Source organism: Condylostylus longicornis, unplaced genomic scaffold, assembly GCF_029603195.1.
Source record: "Condylostylus longicornis isolate FDR11 unplaced genomic scaffold, ASM2960319v2 ptg000048l, whole genome shotgun sequence".
NCBI classification, from domain to species: Eukaryota; Metazoa; Arthropoda; class Insecta; order Diptera; family Dolichopodidae; genus Condylostylus; species Condylostylus longicornis.
Window position 1 is genome coordinate 14,580,255 of NW_026578017.1, and position 27,696 is coordinate 14,607,950.

Here is a 27,696-nt window from a genome sequence, read left to right on the forward strand (position 1 = left end):
AATTTTCTACACTCTGCTTCTATTCATTGTATACAAAATTGAAGTACAACTCAAATTCCAATTTTAAATGCATCAGACTTTCCTTTATAAAATCATTATCCTGCTAGTATTTTTTATTTGGTTTGTTTTTTTATTTTACTTATTTTACCCTTAGTTGTGTATATCAATAAATTTTTTAGTTTACATAGAAAAGAAGGAAAACAAAATTTATTTGAAATGACCATAACATAATTTTACAATTTATATTCCTACTATACAAAAGGTACATTTTAAAAGATAAATGAACACATACATATAGGCATATACAATATTATAGATATACATAATATAAACTTAGATATATGGAATAAAAGGAATATTATCTATATCGCTACGGCGAACGTATGTAATAAGTTATATATAAAATTAATATTGATTTTTTTTATGTATATAAATTGTACAAGTTCGAAACTATGTACCATATGTTATATGCAAGGTATCTGTCTGTAAATATACAGTACCTATGTGCATGTAACATAAAAATATAAATAATAAAAAATATTTACATTATGTACAATATTGTTATGCGTTACAATTTTCATGAATACACATATAAATAATTAAATTAGATCTGTGTGAAAATTTATATATAAATTTTAATACTTACGAACATATTTTCTAATGATCTTTTCGCTAGCCAGCAATTTAGAAAAACTGGTATGAAAAGATTCCTTAACGGCGGCCATAATATCTAAGTAAATAAAAATGGGAAAATAACAATAAGAAATAAATTTTATTTATATATAATTATATACAGAGTGTTTTGAAAATGCTGGCAAATAATTTCAGGGATGATTCTTTGATCAATTCCCAGCTAAAAATTGTATGGGAGGGGTGGGGTTTAAATGTGCCCGTTTTGCTGTTTAAACTGTGAGATATAGAGAAAAATGTTATATGGATTAACTTTTAGATCCTATTATTGTAGTGCATCCACGAAAAAGAAAAAACAAAAAAAAATAATAACGCAAATTTTCGAGTATTTTACAATCGTTACAGTTTATTACTTCGAGTTTCGAAGTAATAAACAATCATTTGTATTCAAGAAAAATCTGGTACTTTTTTTTCGGACAGGCTGTACCTCGAAAACTGGTGTATCTACCCCGTCTCACCTCTCTCGCACCAAATTAAGTTTTTTCCTCCAATTAGACCAAAGAATCAACCCTGAAATTATTTGTCACCTTAGTCAAAACATCCTGTACATATGATTTTGTCTAGTTTATATGTATTTTGTAGTATATAAAAAATATTTTGATGTACATAAAAATTGTTATTCGTTCACGGATTGCTATTAATAATTTGTCGCTTTTGAAAATTTAAAGATAATTGTGTTACATAAATTTTGAATATTAAATATTTTTTGAAAATAAGCAATCATCTTATAGTTTCAGAATATTATGTGAGGCTTTAAAATTACAGAAATTTTTAGTATGTCACTTATAAGAGTTTGAAATAATATAGATAAGAAATTTGCGATTAATTTTTAAAACTAATTTTGCTTAAATAAAGAAGTTCTTCCTTTAAATGTAATGAGAATCACACTATGATTAGTTTGTATTTGAAGGAAAATAATTGAAAGAATATTGAACCTTAGATTGTATCAAATTCAAGTTCTTTAGCATTATTAGCATGCTTTTTTTTATATTATTGAAAACTGAGTAAAAAATGTTTCTTTATAAACTTAGAAGCATTGATTTCGAACTTGCTCTTAAACCTGTTTCAATTAACAAACTATGCCCCGTTTTGAACAAATTGAATAACACTTTATATTAAATTGAGTAAAATTTTAAGTAGAAAATTGTGTTTGTAAAACTTTTTCTTTCTATACTTAATTATACGTACATATTATATAATAATTGTGGTTTGTATAATAAATAATATAATGAAAAAATAAAAAATAACTTACCGTAAGAGCAAATGGTATTGTCGTTACTAATTCTAATATAAAATGAAATGATAGTATTTGTTGCCATATATTACCCTATTAAAATAGATAAAAGAAATATGTATATATATATATAAGTATAATATTAACAATGAGAAATAATTTTGTGTCGAAGAATTTTAGAAATTTTCGAAAATAAAAAAAAAATTATTTTAAATTTATTTTCACTTATAATTGGTCTAACAAATTCATTTAATTGACCTAAGGCTATTTTCTTATTTGGGGGCAAATGACCCAATTCAATATCCTTTTAATATTGTTCAAAAGGGTTTAAAACAATAAGAAAAAAAATAATGAGGGTTTCTTGTAAAAATAATATTTTTCTTAAGCATACAAAGACAGGTGTTTTGTAGAATGTACCAAAGTTTTGGGTTTTATTGATTTTAAGTTTATGGGTAAAAGTACTAAATTTTTAATAAGAGTCAATTTTTTTTTCTATTCTTTAATATTTTGAAACTCTTGTTTTTACTCCAAAAAATATGGCTAAACGTTTTGCTTTAAAAAATATTTTCAACTCAATTCTTTCCCCAAATAGTTAGTTATAAATTCAGTGGCCACAAACACAAACTGCCTATCTCGAGTTAAGACAAAAATGAAATATGTGTACAAGAAAATTCTCCGTTTTGCGTTCTATATGTTCACAAATTTTGGTAGTTCTGCGACTGTTGTAACCGCAACACTTGTCAAGTGTGCACATCGCCTAATTCAAAATTATAAATAAATTACAATAATCACCTAAATTTGAATTAAGAACAGTAAACTTCTTATTTATGTTTTCTATATAATCCACTTATTTCGAGGTACATTCTTACTACAAGGCAAAATTAGTGACAAATGTTGTAATATGTATGAATTTTTATAACCGCTTATGTCGAGTTAAGCTTTTATTGCAAGATTAATTTTCAGTTTATTCAAATATACTAACTTGAGATAAATGATTTTTCAATATAACTTAAGTCACCTAAAACCACGTTTGCAACAACAGCTTAAGTCGACATGAATTTGACGGAAATACAAAAGTGATTTTTCACAAATCGCTTAAGTCGGAATGAGTTTTGTGAAATGCTTTTTTATAAACTTATATCTCACTTTTTCCATAATAATGAAGCTACTATTTTAGATCAGATTATGAGCTGATCGCTTGTTTTTAATAATCTTACGTTTAAAAAAAATTTTTGATGTGGTCGGGACATAACCGACCGCAATATGTATTGCTTAGTAAAATAAAAGTATTACAGAATATTTTAAAGGCATTAGTAAGCCTAGTTACCTAGAACATACCTAGAAAAATACAAATTTGGCTCTTAGTAGAGTTTCGCTTTGTGCTACCCGAATTTCTTGAAATGCTCGCCAGTTAGTTTCGGTAACAACCAGAACTCAAATATCAAATTTCAAGAAATTCCGTCAATTTGTTCCGTAGATATGGTAAAAAAAAGTAAAATCGGTTCTCAGATCAGTTTTCGAGCCCTAATCTTTCCAAAAAATTTGATTATTTCAATACGAAGAAATTAAATATTAAACTTCAATGAAAGCGGTTGATTATTTCTATTTATATACGCAAATATATATATTTGGCTCGTAGTAAACGTCCAGTTGCTGACGCTTGATTTCTTCCAAAAGTTAGGAGGTTTCGCGTACCGTCGAAAGAAACGTACACACACAGGCCGACAGGTTGCTAAAAATAGTTTATTTGCACTTCCCCACCATGGCACCGAAAACTTGATATGCAAAATTTGTTGCCATCACATAACCTACCTATTGTATACCTAAAACGGATGGTAAAAATCGGATCAAATAACTATATAACTTTTCTCAAAATTTATTTTTAAATTGAATTAAAGTTTTAAATTAATTTATCTCGAAATCACTTACATAGACTTAAGTTATTTATGCTTGTTGCCACAGAATTGTTTTTAATTATTTATATTAATTACAATATTAATAACAAGAATTTTATTCTGAATTTTTTACACCAAGAGTGGAGAAATTATATAAAAACTGCAATAATGCGGCACTGTTTAGCAACTACAGATCATTTTTTAAAATTATATCGTATTGAAATTTTGTTGACAGGAGGTTTTTACACAAAATATCAAATGGAATAAAATCCTCAAGACTCAGTTTCAATTTTCAAATAGAAATTGATGATTTTTTATTTCCAAAATTTCTAATTAAAATAATTTTTATTCTTGTATTATAACTGAAATTTTTTTAGCTTCATATCCACTAAAATCAACGATATCGCATTTACAGCGAAATAAAAATGTAGTGGCAACGCTTATATAAATATTGTGTGTGTAAATAGCGTTTTTGACAAGAAAAACTAATTAGTTAATTGCCTTCTCTATAATGCCACATTTTTTATTTAATAAGTTTCCATATAGTAGAAAAAAAAAACTTTCAAATTTTAATTAAATTTCTAATTAAACTTTGATTTCAAAATGATTGACTTAACATTTTTTTTTTTTCAAAATTTTCCATAATTTACTGAGATCAAAGAAGAACATAATGTACAACAAGGAATTATGTAAAAATAATAATGAACACACGAGTACAAATACGCTATATGTTAACCTATATATTTCAGAGCTACATATACATGCATGTTATCATAAATATATGGAACCGCTGTGTTGTTATAACGTTAATATTAGAGAGACACATGCTTTATAGTTTAAAGTCATTTTTGGAAATGTTATTTTTTAGATAATTGAATTTACCTAAATTTCAGAATAATTTTATATTCCCTAACATATTTTTTCACGTTTGTAAAAAAGCAGCAAATTTAAATTAGTTTAGGAAAATTTTGTGAAAAAGAGTTTAATGAATGAACTAGCTAATTACATATAAAATTAAAATTTAATTTTAAATAATAAATTTAACCTTTATATAAAGGATTATGGGGAAACTGTTTAGAAATAAAGAGGAACAATTTTTAAATTTCGATTTCTGGATTTAATACGAAAACGTATTTTATTTTAAACATATTAGAAATTGCAGAAATAGAAAGGATTATGCAATATATTTTCCTGAAAATTTTATAATTGAAATACATGAAGGTTCTAGAATTCTCTGTAAATTGATTTTAATTCACGTATTTCAATAGTTTTAGATTCGGGCGAGAATTCTATCATCCCTAGTCCAATTTATTTAGATAATTGAAAATTTTTAATTAATATTCATTGAGTAATTTCATTTGTTAGGACTCAATTTTAATCTTTTGATATTGTCAAATATGCTGTTAAAAAAATATAAAAATAAAAAATTTTATATTTTACCTTATAACCTAGATATGTTAAAAGAAGTGCTTCGGTTAATGAAACTAATGCTAAAATTAATTGTACAGCCCAAAGTACGGTTGGTCGATTAACCCATAATATTGCATCCCAATTAATTATAGGATTTTCCTGAAATGCTTCTTCAGTTAATTTTGCTGATGCTAAAAATTCCGATTTATTATTGGGTGAGCAACCCGAACTATAATGATTTTACAAAATAAAACAAAAAAAATCATATAATAAAAATATAAAATGAATTTCTTTTAAATTTTTCATTGAATTATTTTTTGATTAAATGTCACTATTGCTCTAAATATTAAGATGATTTAAATTATTTACCATGTTGCAAATGTTGGGTTTATATCTGTTATCACACGAACTATGTACAGAACACATGTTAATAATTTAAAAAACAAATCAGCTATTCGTATTCTTAGGCCTAAAAAATTAAAATTATATTGAGGCATTAGGAAATATTGGATAATAAAAAAATATTTTAATAAAAGTTTGAAAAATAAAATTTTTAAAACTTACTTGATCTCTGATTCTTAATGAAATAAAGTTGCAGTCTTTCTTTAAATGTATTTTCATTAACATAGTATTCTACTCGAACTCTGAAATTATAAAAAAAAAAAATTTGTTTTTAAATCAATGACTACTTTTTTATAAAAATCAAAATAATTTTAACAATATGACAATTTTTTCATAATAATTGAAATACAAAAAATTAATTGAAAAAATATTTATCAACATTATAATAAAATTTTTAATAAAAACTTTCGCTCTTAAGAGGCTCTTTGTTATTGGAAATCATTGTAAATTTTATAGGAGATAAAAAAAAATTTCAATCTGTTTTCTTGTTCTTGGAAAAAAATGACCAGTTTTTTTTTTTTATAATTATAAATGAAAATTGGATGCCGTAATCAAACTTAAGGGTAAACTAAATAATAAGTCATCATCAACATGGTAAGGGGGTAATGCTTTGAGAAAAATTTCATCTTGTAGCTTAGTAACAGAAGGAATTGTGACTGCGGATTTCTGTGTTACCCAGTGAGTACCACCATCATGTGGCACACTTATGGGTCAAAGACCAATTTGGGATCAAAAACGCGTGCGTGGTCGTTTGGGCCAAGAATCAAATTCGAATCTATGGTGATTCCGATTTTCCGAGCATGTTTCCGAGCACGTTTTTAAGGCTAAAATGCACGCCATTATACGTGCAATTTAGCCAAGAACGATGATATCGGTGAGAGGATATAATGATTATGTCGCATAGCCGGGCTGACATCGGAACGCTAAATCCATTTTCGGCATCCTCCGAATTGGGTGGGCGCAAGCAAGTCATTCTGTGCTAAGTGTCAGGCTACGTGGACGTGAAAGGAAATAAAGCAGCGGAGGTGCCGACGAGTGTGAAACTAACATAAAATAACACAAAAAAACTCTTTTCAACGTTTTCCTTTCTCTTCTTGATTTTTCTCATCTTTAGCTTCAAAACCTTTGAAAATTTTTAAATTTTTCGATATTGCATACTTTTAGGGAGAAACAAAAAATCTGTTCCATGTTTTCGAAAAGATTCTGTGTTCTATTTGTAAAATGTTAGATGATCTACAATGTTTTCATTTTCAAGGACCTTTAATATAAAAGTAATACGAAAGACTAGTTAATACAGGTATTATGTAGATACTATTTTGGTTTGAGAGCTGATTACATTTTGTGTACAAATTGTAAAAATTGGCAAATAAATTCTAAATTTAACTACTTCATAATTCTTATGTTACAAAGAAATGAATTAAATGTGTAAATATATCAAAATAATTAATTAAAAAATATTTAAAGTTATAAAATTTACTTTTAATATACTTACAAAGTATTGCTATACATAAATTATATGATTGTTAAATAACACATTTCAAGTCGAATCATTAAAATCATTTCAAAATTTTCATTTTCATTAAATATTATTCATTTAATATTCTGATCTCATAAGAACCCAATTTGTAAATTAAACAACCTTTTTTCCAAAAACATTTAAAACAAAAACGAAGTTAAACGAAAATGTAAAAATTATTTTACATTTTTTCGTTTTTAACTTGATATTTTACTCTTCCACAATATTGTCACAATATTGTTCCTCAAACTTTATGAAGTTTACATTATTTTTAAAATTTTTTAATGAAAGATATTGAGGGAAAATATTTAACACGTGAATAGAATAAATTCTTTTATTAAATTTTGGTAAAATTATATGCAAACTATAAAGAAGTGACGCATAATCTAAATGTTTTAAATAAGCAAATAAATGTGTAAATTTTCCTAACTATACGTTGAAGGTGATAAACATAATTAAAAAATGTCCTTAATTTGGATTTAAATTGAATGGTTGTTTCACATTCTAAAGTAAATTGTTATGTGAATTAAGATGTCAAAATTTATTTTAGTCTAACGGTTTTGCTCATTTTACCACACTGATTTTCAATACTACTAATTTCGGAATTCGCATGATTCTCATGGTTTTCAAAAATTTTAAAATTTGAGTAAACCCTTAAACCGCCTCAGGTTTTTGAGACTTAAATAATTCTACAGTAAGTGTTATAATTCTAGAAATCATCTAGAAGCTCTCTGACCAGAAATATTGACGCAATTATTTAAATGAGCAAATTTAGTAAAATTTCATTATTAAAATAATTCACAGGTGAATACGTGATAGAAGGTATTATAAATTTAAATTTATTCAGTATCTCACGAAATATACACATTTATTAAAAAAAAATTATTTTAGAGTTTTTATTTATTTTAATAAAATTTATTAATTTTAGAAATTTAACATGAATTTTTAATGAAAATTCTAATTTTAAACTGCATAATATTATTTATGAGCCAATTTTCATATTTATAAAGAAATTGTATGTGATTTACGAGAAATTTTACTCTTTATGATATTAAAAAGTTTAAATTTTAAAAACAGAGTAGGGTTAAAGATAATGAGAAGATTGAGATTTTTAAATTTTAATAATTCTTTTGAAATTTTATTTAAAATATGCACAATATGTACGTGTAATTCACAAAAAAATGTGAAATATAAATAACTAGTTCAAGTTCGAGCACAGTTCAAAATGCCTATTGTAACAGGTTAATTTAAAATAAGAATCAACTAAAGTATTATTTGCTTCAAGTTAATTTCCATAATGTAAATAGAATGATTTAGACTTTCAACTGTAAATACTAAGACAGTCACGTATTTGACCTATCATAAATTTAAATTTTAACAAAAATGTTTTTTTTTTTTATGTTTTTTATCAATTCAATTTTCTTGTATTAAAAAAATAAAATATTTTTTTGACCCTCATTTTCATATTTCTTTTGTTACAATTACTTTGAAATAAAAATTTCTGAAGCACAGAAAAAAAATTGGTCTTCCAAAAACTTGTTGTGGTTGACAAAATTTCAATACTCGTATCATAGTCTATCAAATATCTTTCAAATGGTCTAATTTTGGTTTTGTTTCAGGTTGACTTCATTTTTCTTTGTGATATTTAAAAATTTACGTAAAGTAATAAGTTTTACTTTTACACTTGGAATACTAATGTAATTATTTTATTTTAATAATGTTTTTTATTAGGTCATGAACTTGTAATATATATAATTCGTTCGTGAAATTAAAAAATATTTGTTAGTTTTGAAAATGGTGAAGTATTTGAAGAATTTAAAAGTACCAAAAATAGAAATAAGTAGGTATGTGCAAATAATGACAGCAATATGATGTTATAAAAGTGTACTTGTGTGAGATTGAGGTATAAACTTTCTAGGTTTCTAATTTCTAATTTCAAAATTCTTAAACAAGTTTTATATCCCTTGCTTATAGCTGTTGAGATTTTGTTTTAAATTGCCCGTCAACATCGAATTCGTTGCAAATATTTTACATACTCGTATTGTGGCAGAAAGATACAAAAATTGACCTATATTGACGTAACACTTAATTCTCAATTGTTTCGAACATTTGATGGATACCCTAATTTTTTTATTTAAGTCCAATTGTAATTTAATACTTTAACAATTTCAGTTACTCACAATAATTATGATCATTTTAGTTTTTTGCAATTTCTGTAAAAACCATATGATGTATTAAAATTGAAATTTATGCCAATATAAGAAAATTCTTTAACATTTTTTTTTTACTTCATTGGCAACTATCAATAAACTTTCATTATACGAGTATAGAAATTATTTCCAAAAAATTAATCGGAAAATGTATTTCATATTTAATAGAAAATTCATAATGATATTCTACTTAAACTCTTATGAATTGTCATCAATAACACTATTTGTATGTAGGTATATAAATAAATATTTTTATAAACACCTTTCCAATAATGAAATCAATAAAAATATTATTATGCATTTGCAATTGACATACTTACTTAATAAAAATTTCCAAATATATAATATACTTTATTGAACTAAATAAATGAATTAGAAATAAAAGTATATTGTGGGTTCTCTTTGACACAAGGATCGATTAAATAGAACTAAAATTTATAAATAATTTAGGAAAAAGCCTAATAAATATATTTTTTTTTCCGAAAATTTGAATAACAAAAATTTGTATACTAAAATATAAATTGGCTTGAAAGAAAAGTTTTGAATACAAAATAGGTTTGAATTATGGTATAGAGTCTGTCAACTATGATGGTTTTGATTCCCCTAAAAAGAAATCCAAATTTCAATATCACAAATTTATTAGGGTAACAAATACTCTATATATATATATATGAAAATTTTTATAGTAGAATTTTATTTGAGGATAATTATATACACAATAGAATTAAACTAATATTGTGAGTGTATGTGTATGAGTATAGTAAGCATGTAATGATATATTATTAATATTCTTATAAATTATACGATTTCTATACTAATTTAATTAAGGATTTTTAGGTATTCGTTTCTATAGGTTCTAAACATATTAAAATTTTCAACATGTGTTTTTTTTCCCGATCCCAATAAAGAAATAACAGAAGAAAATATTGTTATAAATGGAATATAAAGAAATCTTGAAGTAGTTAGAATCTTTACTTTATTATAGTAGAAGTTTTAAAGTCCAGATTTTAGATTTTGAACTACACATTAAAAATAAGTAGGATGAGATAGAATCCGATCATCTATCTCGCTATTTTACTGCGCAAGTAAGAAGAAAGGGAGTAACTATTATATACTATTATATTTCTATATTAATAACTAATATAGGGAATAACTATTATATTTGTATAATAGTTTTTCAAGTGAGATGAATTATTCCGTATCACGTATCTATAATTTGAGAAAAAATGCAAAAATCTAACTGAAAAAATGAGAATAAATAAAAGTGAGATACACGATTAAGCTGTAAAGTTGCCTTGAATTTAAATATAAATAAGAGTAACAAATATAAAAATTATTTGCTAAGAGGTTAGTCTTCACAACTTCAGAAAATACCGTTTTAGTAATAAATGGCGAAGAGGCAAAAAATGAAACTTTTGGGAAACAAGAAACTTTCTCCTTAATAAGTTTAAATTGCTTATGTGTTTTAAGCCCACCTACTGCAATATTTTATACTTACTCATGTACAAAATAATTTTATTTAATAAACCATTTATATAATTACTAACCGGGAAAGTAACGCATACCATATTTATTTTATTTTGGTCACAGAAGCATAGAATATGATTTAAGGAATATGATGGCACTTTTAGGGGGTTGAGTATAGTCAAAAAAGTACACATTATATTCACAATATCTTTAAGTTGACATAAATTATATTATTTTAACGTCTAGAACAGAAAAATTTTCTCTTTATTATTATTATTAGAGTTCTTATAACATTTATATTTAAAATAAAAATTTGGGACAGAGAAAATTGGGCACAAAATATAGTCTGTAAATTTGTAATTGAATAGAGAATCATTTTACAAAAACATAGAAAATCATAGAATATTTTTTATGTAAAAACTTGAAATGGTGTATAATTTTGGGGGGTTTGAATAATTTGTACAACAAAACAATAAATTATTTATGATTTACAATTAAATAGCTTAAGCTACTATTCGCCTGACAAAGAACCATATAGCGTTATTTTTAAATATTTGCGAATAGTTAATATTGTTATAATAGAAATTTCGAAATTATTTAAAAATATTCAATTTGTTTTACGTAAGACAAGAAAGTTTTACTGACTTTAAAAACATATTTTAAAAATTTTTATGTTCTATTGTAACCTTAATTTATCTTAATTTTGAATTTAGATAAAATTCATATGCAAAATTAACACAAACAGTTTTGGGAATTATATTTTTAAATTGTAAGGAACATAATATTCATCTTATGATTTAATTTGTAGAATTTTTACAATTTTTCACAACTCACTCCTCTAATACAACAAATTTCAAAGCTTTCATAAAATGAGCACCTTATAATAACTTCATAACTAAGATAAAAGTTTCAACCATTAAATAGTGATGAAATTTAATTTATTCGCAATTTTTCATTATCGCTTTAATAAGATGTAAATTTTTCCATCATAAAAAATAATAATTTTAATTAATTTAAGGTTACTAAGAAAATGTTTTTATAGCATCTAAGTAGGTATTTTGAGAGTTACCTGAGAAATATTATTTTAATTAGAAAATTAAAATTTTAATAGAATATGTTGAGGAAAGAAATTTAAGATCCTTTTATAAAAATTTCATATTATTTATTAAGTATAGTGTGATAAAGAAAATTTAAACATTAGAATAAGTCTAACTATAAAATTTTTAGTGCTAATTTTGCGTAAGTTTTGATAATGAAGGATATTTAGATAACATTCAAAAATTTAAAGAAATATGAAATTTTCTTGAAAATTCGTGTTGAAATGTAATTAAGAATTCGGATTTTGAATATTTGATTGCTATTATTGTTATTCCAGAAATGAAATTAATGTCCAATTGGATTAACAGGAATGTACTTGGTCTTGTAGGAAAAATTCACCGCCTATTACGATATTTTACTCGGCAAGTGAGAAGAAAGTGAGTAACTATCTTATATTTATAATTTTCGAGTAAGAAGAAAATGTATACAAAATTTAATCTCTTTGTTTTGGAAAGTGAGAGCTTTGGTTGGTAATTTAGTCGAAACAATCTAAAAATACAATTGAAAAAATTAGTAATATTGTTGGAAGGATGAAATATCCATTAGAAACAGCATTCTAATTTGAAAGTAAATGAAAAGTGAGTAAAAAACCGATTAGACTGTTATAAAAATAAGCGCATATTAAAGAGACTCGCATATAAATTCGCTGAGAGATTCATTTTAATCACTCCCATAATCGCATTTCTCTGAAAAAATTATTGAAAAAACCTTATAGTCTGATACCATCGCTTTTATTTCCATTGCAATAAAAGGACATTAGCCATAACTATGCCATTTTTTTAAAGAATTTTTCGGGAAATTTTTTAGTTTTTAAATTTAAAATTCTAATATAATTTAATTTAAAGCTTTTAAATTTTACGAGTATTAAATATGTTAATAAGAAATTTGCCTTTTAAAAATTATAAGTAAATTTTTAAAATAATTTAAAGAACATTAGAAATTTAAGTTTCCTGAAAGATATTATAGCTATATTTGATTTAATAAAACTTTTAAATATTAAATTACGTGCACAATAAGGTATAAGAATGATGGACATTTCAGGTTTCTTTAGTCTACAGTATGTCCTTTAGGGGATTTTCTTTTTTTGTTCTTCACATAAAAAAAAAAATTTTATTTTCAAGAATAAGGGAGAGTAACTTTTAAGTCTCTTAGGCGTATAAATGTACATAATTTTTCCTTTTGTATATGGAAATGGAATATTTCACTATATTACTTATTTATAATATTTAATTTCATATATTTCTATAGCATTTGATCCTTGAAAATATATTACAAAAATCAATCGTGCCTTATAAATTATGCTATTATTCAATTCCAAAACTTTGACATAGAATTTATAGATCTATAATTTTTATGATTTCTCTTTCATCTATTCATAATAGTAGTAATAAAAATATGAATACCGATTGTGAAGATGACAATTTGGGGATATTGTGACGGAAATACACAGGATACTATTAAATTCTAGAGGCAATTTCTTCCTTTTTTTTGTGATTTTATTTTATGAAAAATCATGAGATGAAAGTTATACCTAAAAAAAAAAAAGAAAATTATAAGGGATCATTTCAAAAAAATTAAATTCAAATAATTGTCCTCTTTATAGTTTTCGTAATTTTTTTACTTTGAAGAATTTGTAAAGTAGATTTTTGTTTTGAAGGTCTGCATTAATTGATTCTATGATATTTTACGGTAAAGAATAAAGCAGTCAATTAATACCATCATTGTCATTACAATATTATTGATTTTTTGTACGACCAATTATGTCCATTGGAGAAATTCAATCGTTCATCTTATTCAAAAATTAGAGTACAGGCGAAGAAAGAAAAAAAAAATAAAAGTTTTTCAATTTCATTGTATCTAGAGGAAAATCTTTGACAGATACGATAAACCAGAAAGTAAAAGTTTTGCTTTTGAAAATAAAAAAAAAAAACTTTTACAAATTTTGAAGACTTCGATGAGCATTGGAAATCTCTTAGGAAATCATTAGTTGTCAAATTCTTGTTTCACTATATTTAAGAACACTTTCAATTGGTCTACTTATTATTTTTTTATGGACAATAATTGTAAATTATAAAAATTTAATATTTATTATAATTTTAACTTTTCTTTAAAAATTATAAGTGAAGTTGAACAGCTTTAAATTAACGTAATAAAGATTTGTCTTTAATATCAGTTTAAGTCATTGCATTTTGTAGGTCAGAAATATGGAATTTACCCACTGTTAAATAAATATTTTGGCATTGTTAATTTAGAAAATAAATTCAGCTGAAAATTTTAAAAAACTATTTGAAAAATATTGGAAATTATAGAATCGAATATTTCAGAAATTGCGTTGATCAATCTGATTTAAATATTTTGGAAATTTTGTCCTCAAATATATATACATAATTAATTTGTTATGAAAAAATATTTTTTCTCAAACTTTGGCCTTTTGAATGTAATTTACTTTTCTAAAACGACGCATTTTAAGGAAGTTTTTTTGAAGTTTATAGATTGGAAATTGTAAACTATTGGAAGATGTGGGCAAAGCAATTTACTCCTTCTAGCCACCGCAGTCAGCTATGGCTTATTGTAGCCCTCCCATAGTCCCATATCACTATTACACTACCCCGTTTCCAAATAAATAAATGTCCAAAATATAAAAGTGAAGCGAGCTCCGCAACACTGGGAAAGCCCCATCCAAATATTTTGTACTTCCTGATGGCAAGAGCAGTACAGTCACATACAATATAATATGCGTATGGCTGTCGTCTAATCTTCCGGGTAGAGCCTCCCTTCAAAAGGGAGTCCCATTTGCCCATTTTGTGCTTTAGTAAAGTGAATTCAATTAAAAATTCTTCTGAATTCAAAAACTCAGTTGAAGTTTAGTGAAATGAATTCAAAAATAAAATTTGAAAAGGAACTTAAGGCTCCTTTAATCATTTTTTTTTTTTTTTTTTTTCCTTCTTCACTCCTAGGGGGAGTATAGGGCTAGTGCATGATAATATCTATCATGCCCTAGTTTCTATAGTCATAGAGAGTTAGCTAGGTAGGTGACTAGCCTGCCGTAGTTTTATTTATATTAATTATTTGAGGTTATTAATATTTACTGTTTATTTTTCTTAGTTTTTTAGTATCGAATATTATGAATATTTGAAAATTACTTGTTTAATATTTATTAGTATTGCATATTAAGTTATATAATATTGAATATAATTTTTATAGTGACCTGACCGGGGTTTGAACCCCCTCATTAATCATTAATTCTATTAATTTCCTTCCATTTTTCATATTTATTAATAGAAATGTATTTGATAAAATGCACTTATTTGATTAAAAGTACTTGAACTTGACATTATACTCGTAAAAAATTATAATCGATAAGGTTTTAATATTACTTATTAAATCGTGTACATATGTGGGTGAAATAATGATAAAAATTTATCAACATAATGCACAGCTATGTACTATTCGTATATGTGGGCATTTTTTTAGTAAAGAAATTGAATAATATTAAAATAATTAAATTAAAAAGCTACACTTTGCACTTAAAATAATTTTCTTTAATTTCAATGAAAAGCTACCTTACTCCTCCATCACTCTTTCGATTCCATTTCACAATGAGCGATGTTCTGTAGTCTTAAAATACCCATTCTTCGGATTTCAAACCATTCTGGATTTGCATATTAATTACAATTAAAAAATCAAATTAAAATCAGATAGATAAATTAGTTTTACAAAATAGCAAAATTTTTGGCATACTTTTGGGATGATGAAAATAATTTAAGAAACAATTAAGAATGAAATGGAATCAAAAAGTTAATAGGGTCATTAAAAACTGATAATTATAGTTTCTAACTAAATAGACTTCCGATAAAATCTAAAGTTTGAAAGAAAATTATTTATCGAAAGTTGAAATTTTATTGATTTTGAGACGCGATAACTGAGGAGGAGTGGAAATTATATGTAGAAAATTTTTTTAAACGAAATTAGCAATTATTCAACTCTCAATATTTATTCTCAATATTATAAATGAAAAAAAGTATAAATAATTTGGAAACAAATCGGAATCAAAATGCATAATGGCTATTTTCAAAGGACACATTTCACATTAAAACTTGACATTTACATATCAAAAGTTAAGAAGTTTTATAAATAGAGGCACTTGACTATGGGATACAGCGGTAATAAATAAATTTTACTCCAAATTTGTTAGAAATGCTCTCAAACTTATTCACTTTTTATTATGATATAAAAGTTACTGCGAAAAATATTAGCAATCAATTCTCCATTAAAATTTTTATCTCAAATTTCATGTATCTCTCATACTAGAAGTGTTCTTAGAATTAACTGTGCCAGTTTTGAACATTAATTATGAACCTATATATATTTACTAACTTTTACATTGTTTTGTTGAATAAAATAATTTGTCACGTACAATAATTTTAATTACAAGTTAATGAACAAAATTATTAAGGACATAAACAAAACACAAAATGCGTATTTTTTAAAAGTCACTAAGGATCATAATTATGTATGTCTAAATTTACTGCAATCAATTATAATTTTTTTTTCTTATTTTCCCTTTTAAAAATTAATAAAATTGTTGAAAATTTTAATAACTATGAAAGTTTATTCGTTTATACATACATATACAAAAATTTTTATGTTTTTTAATAAGAGCACAAGGTCGAAAATTTCGTTTTTACATGAATGGTGCCCTGTACAAATTTTATTAATTCGGTTAATTGTTAAATGTAATCCAATTGACGTCAATAAAGTAAACAACCTTAAATTTTATGTAAAATTAATTTAATTATGGGCAATTTTATAAAGTAATAATCACAACATTATTTTTTGTGGAGCAAAAAATCATTTTATGAAAAAAAAACCATAATAAAAAAAAAGAAAAAAAATTTCTATTAAAAATTTTCGTCCTCCTGTTTTACAAACCATGAATTAATGTGGTTTCAGAGGAGGTACTGAGACCGCACCAAATTTCACATATAAAGTTTTCAAAGGTTAAAATTTATTTTCAACAGGATATCAGTGTGTCTGTTTTACGTCAACTCCTACACCTCAGTTTCGGTTGAAATATGGTTTCCTCAAAATTTACATATGAATTTATTTTGAGAGTAGACGGCGAATTACTTCATTTCCAGAGTATATCGGGTATTGCAATTTTCATTTTTTAAGGTAAGACCATAGGCAGCATTTTTTAAAGCAAGACCATAGGTACACAATAGCAAAAAGAAATTTAAATGAATGATGGTAGCGTAGATTTAATACATTTACTACGTAGTTGCTATCTTTATATAGAAAACACACAATACGGTCGATTATGTACTGACCACATCTGCTTTTTTGTGTTATGTGCTTATGTTCTTGATGTAATGACGTTTTGCATGTATGACGCGATATTATTATAACATAATTTTTTGTTTCGGTTTTTAACATGACATATGCATGTCATGTTACATAAAATATGCCACTTGCACGTGAAATTTAAGTATTTTTTCTTCTTTGGATATTTATTTGTAACAGAAAATGCAAATATACAGTGGAACTTGGAAACGCATGCTTTAATATTTTTTGTATATAGAATAATTGAAATTTGATAAGAAAATTTTTCATTGCCATTGAAGTTTTCACTACAGTACTGGCTATTTTAGTTCATTTGTGCATATTACAATTAATTAGATGTCTAGAATTTTAAAAAGTATGAAAAAAAATAAAGGGGAGGACTGAGTCTCATTTATTTCGAACACTCATTATATTGCTTTCCCATATTTACTAAGAATAAGTTATATGAACCTTCCATATTGATTATTTGTACAAATTTTCTTTGAGTAAACCAAGCAGAGCAAAAATTATTGCGAGTATATTAACATTTATCCGCAACCATTTTCAAATATTTACAAATTTAATGCGTAAACACTACGGTAAGTAAAGGAGAATTGTATTGGTAGCGATTTACTTGTATGAAAGAAAATAATTAGAGGCCTGAAAATCCTGGAAATAATTCTAATCGCTACTAAGGAATTGTTACAAATAAAATCGATATTATTTTAAAATTGATATAGCAAACACAAAATTAAATTCACATGTTACCACAATACATTTAATTTAATAAAAATATACTCTTATAATTTTAAAATCATTCTTAATTACTCTAAAATTTTCACAATTTAAAAAGAACCTGTGTCTAATCCAGATTTTTTGAACAAAAAAAATTTCCACAAAATTTATTCGTGTGAATCGAAATCATTATGTTATACAATGACTGACGGTTATAAAATCCAATTATCCTTGATATTCTCAACAATATATTTTTAATTTTGTATAATGAAAATTTGTTTAAGCTTATTAATGTAAGACAAAACCAACATTTGTAAAAAATTGTATCATAAAAATTAAAAACAAAAACAACAATTACATATTTTGTATAAGGTTAGAAAAGTTTCAATTTTAAAATAATTCACCGGTCATAGACTTATTCACATTTGAAATGAAAATAAATGAAATCAAAAAGGTCACCATTTCATTTTTTGCATTTATACAATTATAATTTCATGAAATTAATTTCGAAAAAGTTTCCAGACATATAATTTTTTCATTCTAATTACAATTAGTTTTACGTTATACAAAATCCTTATTTTATAATTTCATTAAAGTTTAAGGCCTCCTGAAATTTTGTATTTTTTATGGTTATTTGAATGCTAATTTAGATTTAATTCTTTCTAAAATGGATACTCTTGTGTTTGTCTTTTGTATAACAGAGAAATATTAATTAATATTGTGAATATTTTCATTTCAGTTTGTTCAAATATTAAAATTTATTAAGATAGATAAAAATATTTTGCCTTTTTTTGTAATTATTATTATTCGCACACTATTAAGATCATTAGGCGCATAATTAACAAATTTGAAAAATACGCCAAAGGATTTTTAAAAGTTAATTAAGCAAAGTTTTCATAAAATTTATGTGAAAAAAATTCATTAAACGAACAGTGACTATATACTAAATTTTCTGGGAAAACTATTTATTATAGTTACCTGCAGGGTTAGAATGAAATTATTCAAGAACGAAAAAATTTTGTAATTTATTTGTATGATTAGAAAAATACTTTTCAGGTCGGTACTATTGTTAATTTCAAAAAGTTTTCTAGAAGAACATGAGTTAAATGAGGTAATAATAGTTTCGAACTGATTTTGAAATTCGTTTTTGATTATTTGAAAGTGAGATATTTGTCCAAATGTTACTTTAATGAGCCGGTGTTGAAAAATAGATTATCCTAAATGTTTTAATTTTTTTAAAGAAAATCTTTGTTTTGAAGATTCGAAAAAAAAAAATTTTAAAAACCCTTTGAGATCTTAAATTGAAGTTCAATTAAAAATAAAGTTGGGTCAAACCAATGGTTTGTATTGTAGCACTTTTCCCTTGAACAAGTGAAAATTCTGCTTTTAAATACAGTCTATGTATATTTATCACACTATTAAAATTATTTCCGTTCATATACAAAGCTATTTCTAGGATTGCATATATTTAGGATGATGCATACATGCAGTCTTTGAAATAAAGCAAAAATTAATATAAAGTGGGGTTAACATAATGCTCGATTTTAAGGTTTAATTGTGTGAGTTAAGAAAAATAATTATATTTTTTAATGTCACGGAATTTATCGTTAGCTTTTTGCTTTTAAAGAAATTTGAAAAAACTTGCGGTTCCGGAAATATAAGGTGTCAAAAATAAATTTTAGAAATTTCAAGAGGCGATAACTTGACAGGGGGTAGAGATGGAAAAAAATTTTCTTCTAACAAAATGAACTATTTATTAATGTCTAAAAGCCCCTAATTTCAAGAATCTACAGGCTGGAGTTTAGAAGAAAAACGAAATCAAAAATTTGGAAAAAGACTTTATATAACGGTAAATTTGAACGGCCATTTTGTTTTTCTAAAGTTTAACTATAGTATACCGCGCTAGGGGAAGCAAGCCGCTGCCTTTCTACGTTTGCAAAATTTCAAAAGTGCTTATGGTTTCATTGCAACAAATACTTAAAAAAGGCCATTTTTAGGGTTTTGGGGGGGTATAACTTCTAGAGGGGGGGGGGATATAGGTAAAAATTTTGTTCTACGAAAATAAGTTTCTAGTAAAGATCTATATACGTACAAAATTTCAGCTTTCTATCTTCAAGGGTGTAGAAGTTTTGTAAACAGACACACGGACAGACTGACAGACGGACGGACGGGACAGAGTGAAACTAATAAGCACTTTTTTTCAAAAATTTTTTTGGAAAAGTGCTAAAAAGAAATGCAAAATTAAAAATTTATTCAAAAATTTTTATAAATTTATATACCGACGAAAACTGTAAGACTATGCTCAACGCAAAAGCAAATAGTTTAAGAATTTTTTCTCTTAGTTTGTACGGACATCGCAGTATTAATTATGAATTCTCATCCTTATTGGAATTAAATCTTAATGAAAGTTAAAAAATTTAAGAGCACATGATTCTATTTCAAAATTTTAATTTCAAAACTTTATGAGTTTGTTCAACAAAATTGAAATTGTGTGGAAATCGTATATATTAGATGTAGTACACCATATTAGTACAATACACTAACATTAGTCGGAGCGTTGTATACTTTTATTAAAAATGGAGTAATTAAATTATTAGCGTTATGTTAGCTATGTATAGAATGTCCATTTTGTTCACGAACCAAACAAAAAAAAAATTTTATTTATTTTGTAATGTCACGATAAAATCGTATTTTATTTTTCCATTTCTAATAGATTTGAATTTTTTATTAGTCGTTAATGAGAAAATTGCAATTATACGTGTATTACAAAAACAAAAAAAAAATACTATTATTTTTGAAGCAATTTAATTACAAAATGAAATGAAATTTACTGATTTCCTTCTAGGATATAGTTTTATTGTTTTCTATGTTTTTGTTTTTTAGCATTTTAGCAGTAGTTGTAGTAAAGTTGGGATTTCCTTTTTTTTTATGTTTCTTTTGACATTGTATTATTGCATTATTGCACGCTATATTTCAAGTAATTTGCACATAGCTATAACAACAAGAACGGGAAATCATGCGAGACAATTAAATCAAAATAGGAAATTATTAGGTAATAAAGGTACGTATGATTCGATAGCATGTCTTTGAAAATAATAACAAAACTATTATCACTACACATGTACGTATGTATTATATAATATACACATTTAGTTGACGAATAATAGCGAAAACATTATTATTTTATTACAGGCATGATAAATACAATTTATAAAAATATATTTGTAATAAAGCGTATCTAAAATTGTATTTGAATTCGTGAAAAAGAAAATTATACAGTAATACAATTGAACCTGGATAAGGAGAATTTTGAGGTATCGAAAATTTTTTTAAACCTATAGAGCTTGCTCGCTTATCCAGTTTTCCGCTTATCCAAGATTTTTTTCAAAATTTTTCCTCTTAAAGAAAAGATTTAAAAACTCAGAAAAGCAAAATAGTACTAAACGTCACGTAAAATTTTTTTTTCGTTTTCTTCTTTTGATATTTTTTATGTTATGCCTGAGTTAAACTGGGCATTTATATTATCACCAAAACTAAAGAGAGAGAAATTTATTTTCACTTTTGTGTATTTTTTTCAGCAATGGGTGCAACCCTGGTACTAATATTCATTTATCAATACTTCCGATATTTTGCTTATTTTGATTTGCTGAATAAAACAAAACTCTAAAGAGGTAGATAGAAGTAAAAATGTACTACACTTAAAGAGATGGAAGTAAAAATGTACTCAAATAATGCGCAAAACTCACAAAATTTTTCGCAATTATAAAGTACATAGGAATTCCTCTTATAGAGGGCGCTTTTGTAAAAAAATTCAAGGGACTGGAAAAATAATTTCATTTAAGCAGGTTGTCCTCATATCTAGGTACCTCTTATCCATATACCGTGTATCCAGGTTCTACGGTTATAAATATTTTTTTTACTTTTAACTGAATTTTTTTTTAAAAAGAACACTCCAAATTTAATTAAGATTTTCAACACAAATGAAATTAACGTAGCCTGTACAAAACTAAATAAATGACCAAAAACATACTAAGAAACATAAAAATGTTATATTTTAAAGTCATTTATCATTCTTACCTTGGTATTTTATCATAAGAGTCCCATGATGTTAAACAATTATATGACGAGTATTTACTTGAACTCGCCATATTACAAAGTAAATTATCCATCGGATAATTGAATAAAAATTAGGAATAAAAAAACCTTTTTGTTTTTTTTTTTTTCTTTTGCCGTCTTTAATATCGAAAATATTAATTACAATATCGTAATTATTATACCTAAATTAGAGATTTATAATATTTACGAACTTAAGTTAAATACAAAGACATTTTATTATTTTTTTCCCAATAAAAATTTTAATAAAATTTATTTTAATCACTCATAATATTGTTATAGAAATTCATTAAACCTTTCAAAATTTTATCATTTTAATTATATTGCAAAATAATATCACCATAATTTTATTAAACTAGCTACAATATTGAAACCATTCTTATATAAAATATAATCTTTTCATATTTTAACATGAGTATTAAATACACGCACACATTCTATATTCGTACCATCACTAATTTCCAAACAAAAAAAACCAACTAATTAATAATTTAGGTGATGAATAATTTAATTAGAAAAATAAATAATGGAAAATTGTAGTGTTTATAACATCATTATCCATTATGGAATCTATTGCTTTACATGCGCTTATAAAGGATTTTTTTTTTGTAGGTTAAGTTCTATCACTATTATTACATTTTGTTATTGTAGTTTGTTTTAATTTTTAGTAAACCAACGCCGTATAGTTTCATTTCAATTGTTTTAAATATTTTCATTATTGCAATTATTACACATATTTTTTTTATTAATCTCGCTGGGATTAAAAATTTATTTATTTTTTTTAAATGTCATCCATGTTATTATTTATGTATGTCATGGCTGTATAATTATGCTGTTAATTATTCATTATGATGTTATACAATAATTTATTATTAGAAAATAATTGTACGTGCAAAATGATTAAAGTGAAAGAATTTTAATATTTTTATTTTTTAGGTTATTTAAAAAATTCAATAATTTTGCTTAATTTTTCTAAACAGTTTCTAATTTAACTAAAAATTTTGAGTTTTAATTTTGATAATTCAGTCAAATTGAGTATAACTTTTCTAACAGAATTAAAATTTAAAATGGTTGTTAATTGTGGCAATTGTGCTAAATGGCAATTAATGTAAAAAAATTTCATGAAAAATTTTGCTATTAAACAATATCAAATAGGATATGTAGTAGCTCTTTAAAAATTCTAATTGATTTTTGAAAGGTAGAAATATAATCATTTCAAAATATTCGGAATTTTCAACTTAAATTTTCATTTCAACCATTCGTACAATAAGATTTTGATTAGAAAAATAATTCAAGTTATCTTTGTTTTTGACTAATCGCATTTGACACAAAATTTTGCATATTTTTAGGGGAAGAATTATTTTACATAATGTATTTCATAGGAAGGGTAATGGTTTTTCTACTATAAATATTTCATTATATTCTTAATATTAATTACATTTTGTCTTCATCTTAAAATTAATTTTAATTTTGATTGTTCCTAATTTTTTTCGAATACGTCACAAAATAGTTAAAATAACAAAAAATTGTTATTTTATATATTCATTTCGACAAGGACAAATTTCGTAGTTGAATAAAATATTTTGTTATACCGATAAATAACAAGAGTTTATTAAATATAAAACAAGATGTCCATTTCTGCAACAGATAAAAATTTATGTTGTCATTTTGGAGAAATGTAGCTTAAAAAAAGAGCGACAAACATGTCAGAAATAATAGCTAATTGCACGATAAACGTGGTACGTGTATTTCGCTTACAATATTTTTATAATAAAAGAAATTTTAAGTTTTCTGCATTTTGAACGATATTTGATAATAATTATGACGATATCACGTCATAATTATGTTTAACAGAAATAATGCTTCCAATAAGATCAGAAACCTATACAAAGTTTAAGTTTTTGATCTTAAATGGTGAAGTTTTAAAATAGATGGGCAGATAGACTGAAAGTTAAAATGAAGTTTGAATGAAAAATAAAAATGAAGTTTTGATATAAACTTTACATTAGAGATTTTGCTGATATTAACAAAAATTTTTGCTTTAATTTCAGTTCAGATAATTAAAACTTTGCTAGAAAATTTAATAGAAAATCTTAAGTTTAAGATTACACGTATGCTCATATCTTTAATACTATTTTTCCCTGATTTTATCGATATTAAACAAAAAATTTTTTAACAAAAATAAATCGTGTACTTGATTAAAAAAGTTTTCTTAACTTTGTCGTTATATATTCTTTTATAATTAAGTCAAACTCATATCATAGCTATAGCGAAATTATTTATACTCTTATTGAGTAATGCAACAAATGTCTGTTCAAAATTTGTGTACTATTTATATGAACTATAATATAATTGGAAGAAATAGTTGAGGTTACTGTTGGAGGATACTATTATTAACAGAGTAATGGAATCAATATCTTTGATTTTCTGTATAATCTAGTTGGCACTGGCATTTAATTTTTTATATTGAAAAATTCTGAACTTTTAAAAATAAATATTAGAAATTAGAATTTGAAGAAACAATAAAATACTTATGATATTCAATTGTTATACAGAAATTTTTTGGTGATTTTAAATATTTTATTAAATATTTTTCATTTAAAAAATTAATAATTACAACACTTTATTTTGCTGATTTACTTTTAAATTTTAAAAAAGGAAACCCGTTGAATTTGTACCAAGAATTGCTGAGCTGCAACAATATTATTAACATTGTATATAAAAATTATAAAGAGTAAAAAAAGAAAGAGAAAAAATAACAAACTGGAAACTTTTGTTTATTTTCTCTTAGAAAGTAAAAACAACAAAACAAATAACATTCATTTAAAGTGAATTAAGAGAAAAAAAAATTATTTACAAAATATTTCAGCTTCCTTAAAATTTCTAAGAATAAAAATAATTTTTGAAACAAAAAAAAAAAAACTCTTAAAAAACATTAAAAAAATAAATAAATAATTGAAAAACTTTTGCAAACAAAATAAAAAGAAAATTTTTTTTTTTGTTTTTTTTGGGGCAAAAAGTTACTAAAAATTAAAGAAAATAATTTGGTTTTTAGGTGGAGAACAAAAAAAATAAAACAAACATTAAAAGTGAAACCGTGAAAATTTCTTTATTTAAAAAAAAAAATTTTTCTTTTCACTTTTTCTTCATTTTTCGAAACTTTTAAAAATTCTAATAAAAAAAAAAAATTTTTTTGAATCCTTTTCCGTTTTTCTTCTTCTTTTTTTGCTCTACGTTTATTTGATGTCGGAAGGTTAATAATTATTTATGTAAATATGAAGGATTTAAAAGGTTGCATTTTCAAAAAACAAAAAAAAAAAAGTTTTTAAGGTGATTAGGAAAAGTTGAACTTTGAAGACGACTGTTAAGTTTTATGATTTAAGAGAAATGTGAAAAAAAATTTTTTTTTTAATTATATAAAAAGATTATGAAAACAAAAGAAAACTTTTCGCTTCCTTTTCTCTTATTGAATAAAATTTGTGTGTGCGTAATCAATCTTTTGATTATAATTAATGATCGTAAATGGAATTATGAATAAAACCATAAAGATTTTTTTTCCAAATTTTTATCGTTTGATGTATAATAATAATATACTGATAATGTAAGTGTTTTAAAGTAGATTTTGTAGTGAATAATTTTCGGAAAATAAGTTAATCATTATAAAAACTCGGAGATAAAATGTAAATCAAAGGAAGAACAATCAGTTTTAATGAATAGTTTCTAAAGATATTCAAATCAAATAGAACAAAATTGAAATTTATAATAATATTATAATTGGTATTGAATACTCTATATAAAGTTCGAACTGTTGAAAGATTTAAACTGAGATTAGTTAAATATGCATTTCAAAATTATACGAGTGATTAATGATGCTAATAATTTATGAATTTAATTTAGGGCTCAGGCAGTCATGCGATTTTTAGTTTAAAAATATTGTTTGATTGTTTATTTGTACTCAATAACTTAAACTCAATAGCTTGAATATAGCTCACATACATGAAACTGTATGATCGCATGCAATTAAGCAATCAAACTGATTGAAATTTTTAGTTAACGCACTTGATTTGAATTGATATAATGGTTTAGTCGGGTAGATGTGCCAGTAACGACTTTACAATCAAGCAGTAATTGTAAAACTTACATGTCTATGTTTGAACCTTTAAATTTAAGTATAGTTAATATTTGTTTGCATGAAATTGTGAATAGTTGAATTATCCTTTTTTATTAAAAATTAACAGACTACATATTTATATAAAATTTCAATCCCTTATCATAGTATCCTTTAAATATTTATTATGAAAATAATAATTCAGAATATTATCGTCATCTACTATTTCATTCATCGCTCTAATATACTCATTTTTGTACATTATCACCGTGCTATTTCCCTTATCGCTATTAAAAAATACTTTAGGTCTAATTCAGAAATATTTAAACTAAAGATGTTATTCTCTATATCTTTGATGATATCCGGTATAGATATGTCAGTTTTTGTTAGTGGTATGGACATTTTTGGACTACAAGCTAAAATTCTTTTAGCTTCCAATGGTAAAGAAACATTGGTATAATTATAAATAAATTTCTCACAAAATCTAATATTAGTTTTCCCATATGATTGAAAAATACAAAACATTAATAAAACAGATAAAACAGCATTAGCGCAACATCATTTTAACCATGATCACACTTTTGATTTCAATGAAACACAAATAGTAGACAGAGAGAAAAATTGGTTTAAGAGCAATATAAGTAAAATGATACACATAGAATTAAACAAAAGCAACATAAATTACAAAACAGATACAAATAATTTAAATTCATTTTACAAATCTGTTATTATGAAATTTCAAAAAATTAAAACAAGCGGTAACCCCAATAGAGCAAACAATAGAAGTAAACAATAAACAGCTGATTTGTGATATTTTTATTTTTATTATAGTTTAAGTTTTGTAAGAGTCTAGTTTTGTTCCATTTACAATTTGTGTTAATTTATTTTATTTATTTATTTATTTATATGTTATTTATTAAGAAGATTAATTGACGATTTTTAAAAATTTTATTAAATTAATTTATGGAAGATATTGAGTTATTAAATTATGTTAAAATCAAATTAAAAATTGTTCAATAACTTAATGTAAGTTTACATAAAAGAAATGTATGACATATTGTAAAAGCATTATTATCATATAAATATTATTTTAGCCCTGATGAAGATTTAAAATTAAATCGAAACGTTGGCGAAAAGTTAAAAGAATATTGTTTTATTTGTCCTACACCAGACTACACAAAAAAATTTTAAATATTGAAATTTTCCTTTTTATATAAAATTTGTTTTAAACTCTTCAAACTATGTCGACTTAAGATTTACTTGCCATTTTAGAATAATTAAAAAAATATCCAAAAATACAAAAGGCATAACATCTTATAGTTCGACTTAAAAAGGTTTGTGTTGTGCAGAATTAGAAAATATGGACTTAACTGAAACAGAAGAGGATAGAGACAGCAGAATCAAGCAGAAATATAGGTCAGGTATCAGGAGTTCAAAAATATCCTACAAGTTAAAACTATTCACAAAGTAAGATATTTGGCCTTGTGGGTAGTTGA

At 24.6% G+C, this 27,696-nt stretch overlaps 1 protein-coding gene across 20 annotated transcripts in view; it reads right to left on the reverse strand.

Moving 5' to 3' along the window:
* Positions 1–27,696, reverse strand: part of LOC129610910 (potassium channel subfamily T member 1) — a 206,411-nt gene that overhangs the window by 90,891 nt on the left and 87,824 nt on the right. For all 20 annotated transcript variants that reach the window (XR_008697111.1, XR_008697110.1, XM_055523712.1 and 17 more), the window contains exons 3-7: positions 5,794–5,873; positions 5,599–5,698; positions 5,260–5,458; positions 1,943–2,017; positions 647–730 (exon numbers count right to left, since the gene is read on the reverse strand). Coding sequence is in view for 18 of the 20 variants with exons in the window: in XM_055523712.1 (XP_055379687.1) it covers positions 647–730; positions 1,943–2,017; positions 5,260–5,458; positions 5,599–5,698; positions 5,794–5,873 (538 nt within the window). In the remaining 2 variants the exon portion in view is untranslated. The remainder of the gene's footprint in view (positions 1–646; positions 731–1,942; positions 2,018–5,259; positions 5,459–5,598; positions 5,699–5,793; positions 5,874–27,696) is intronic.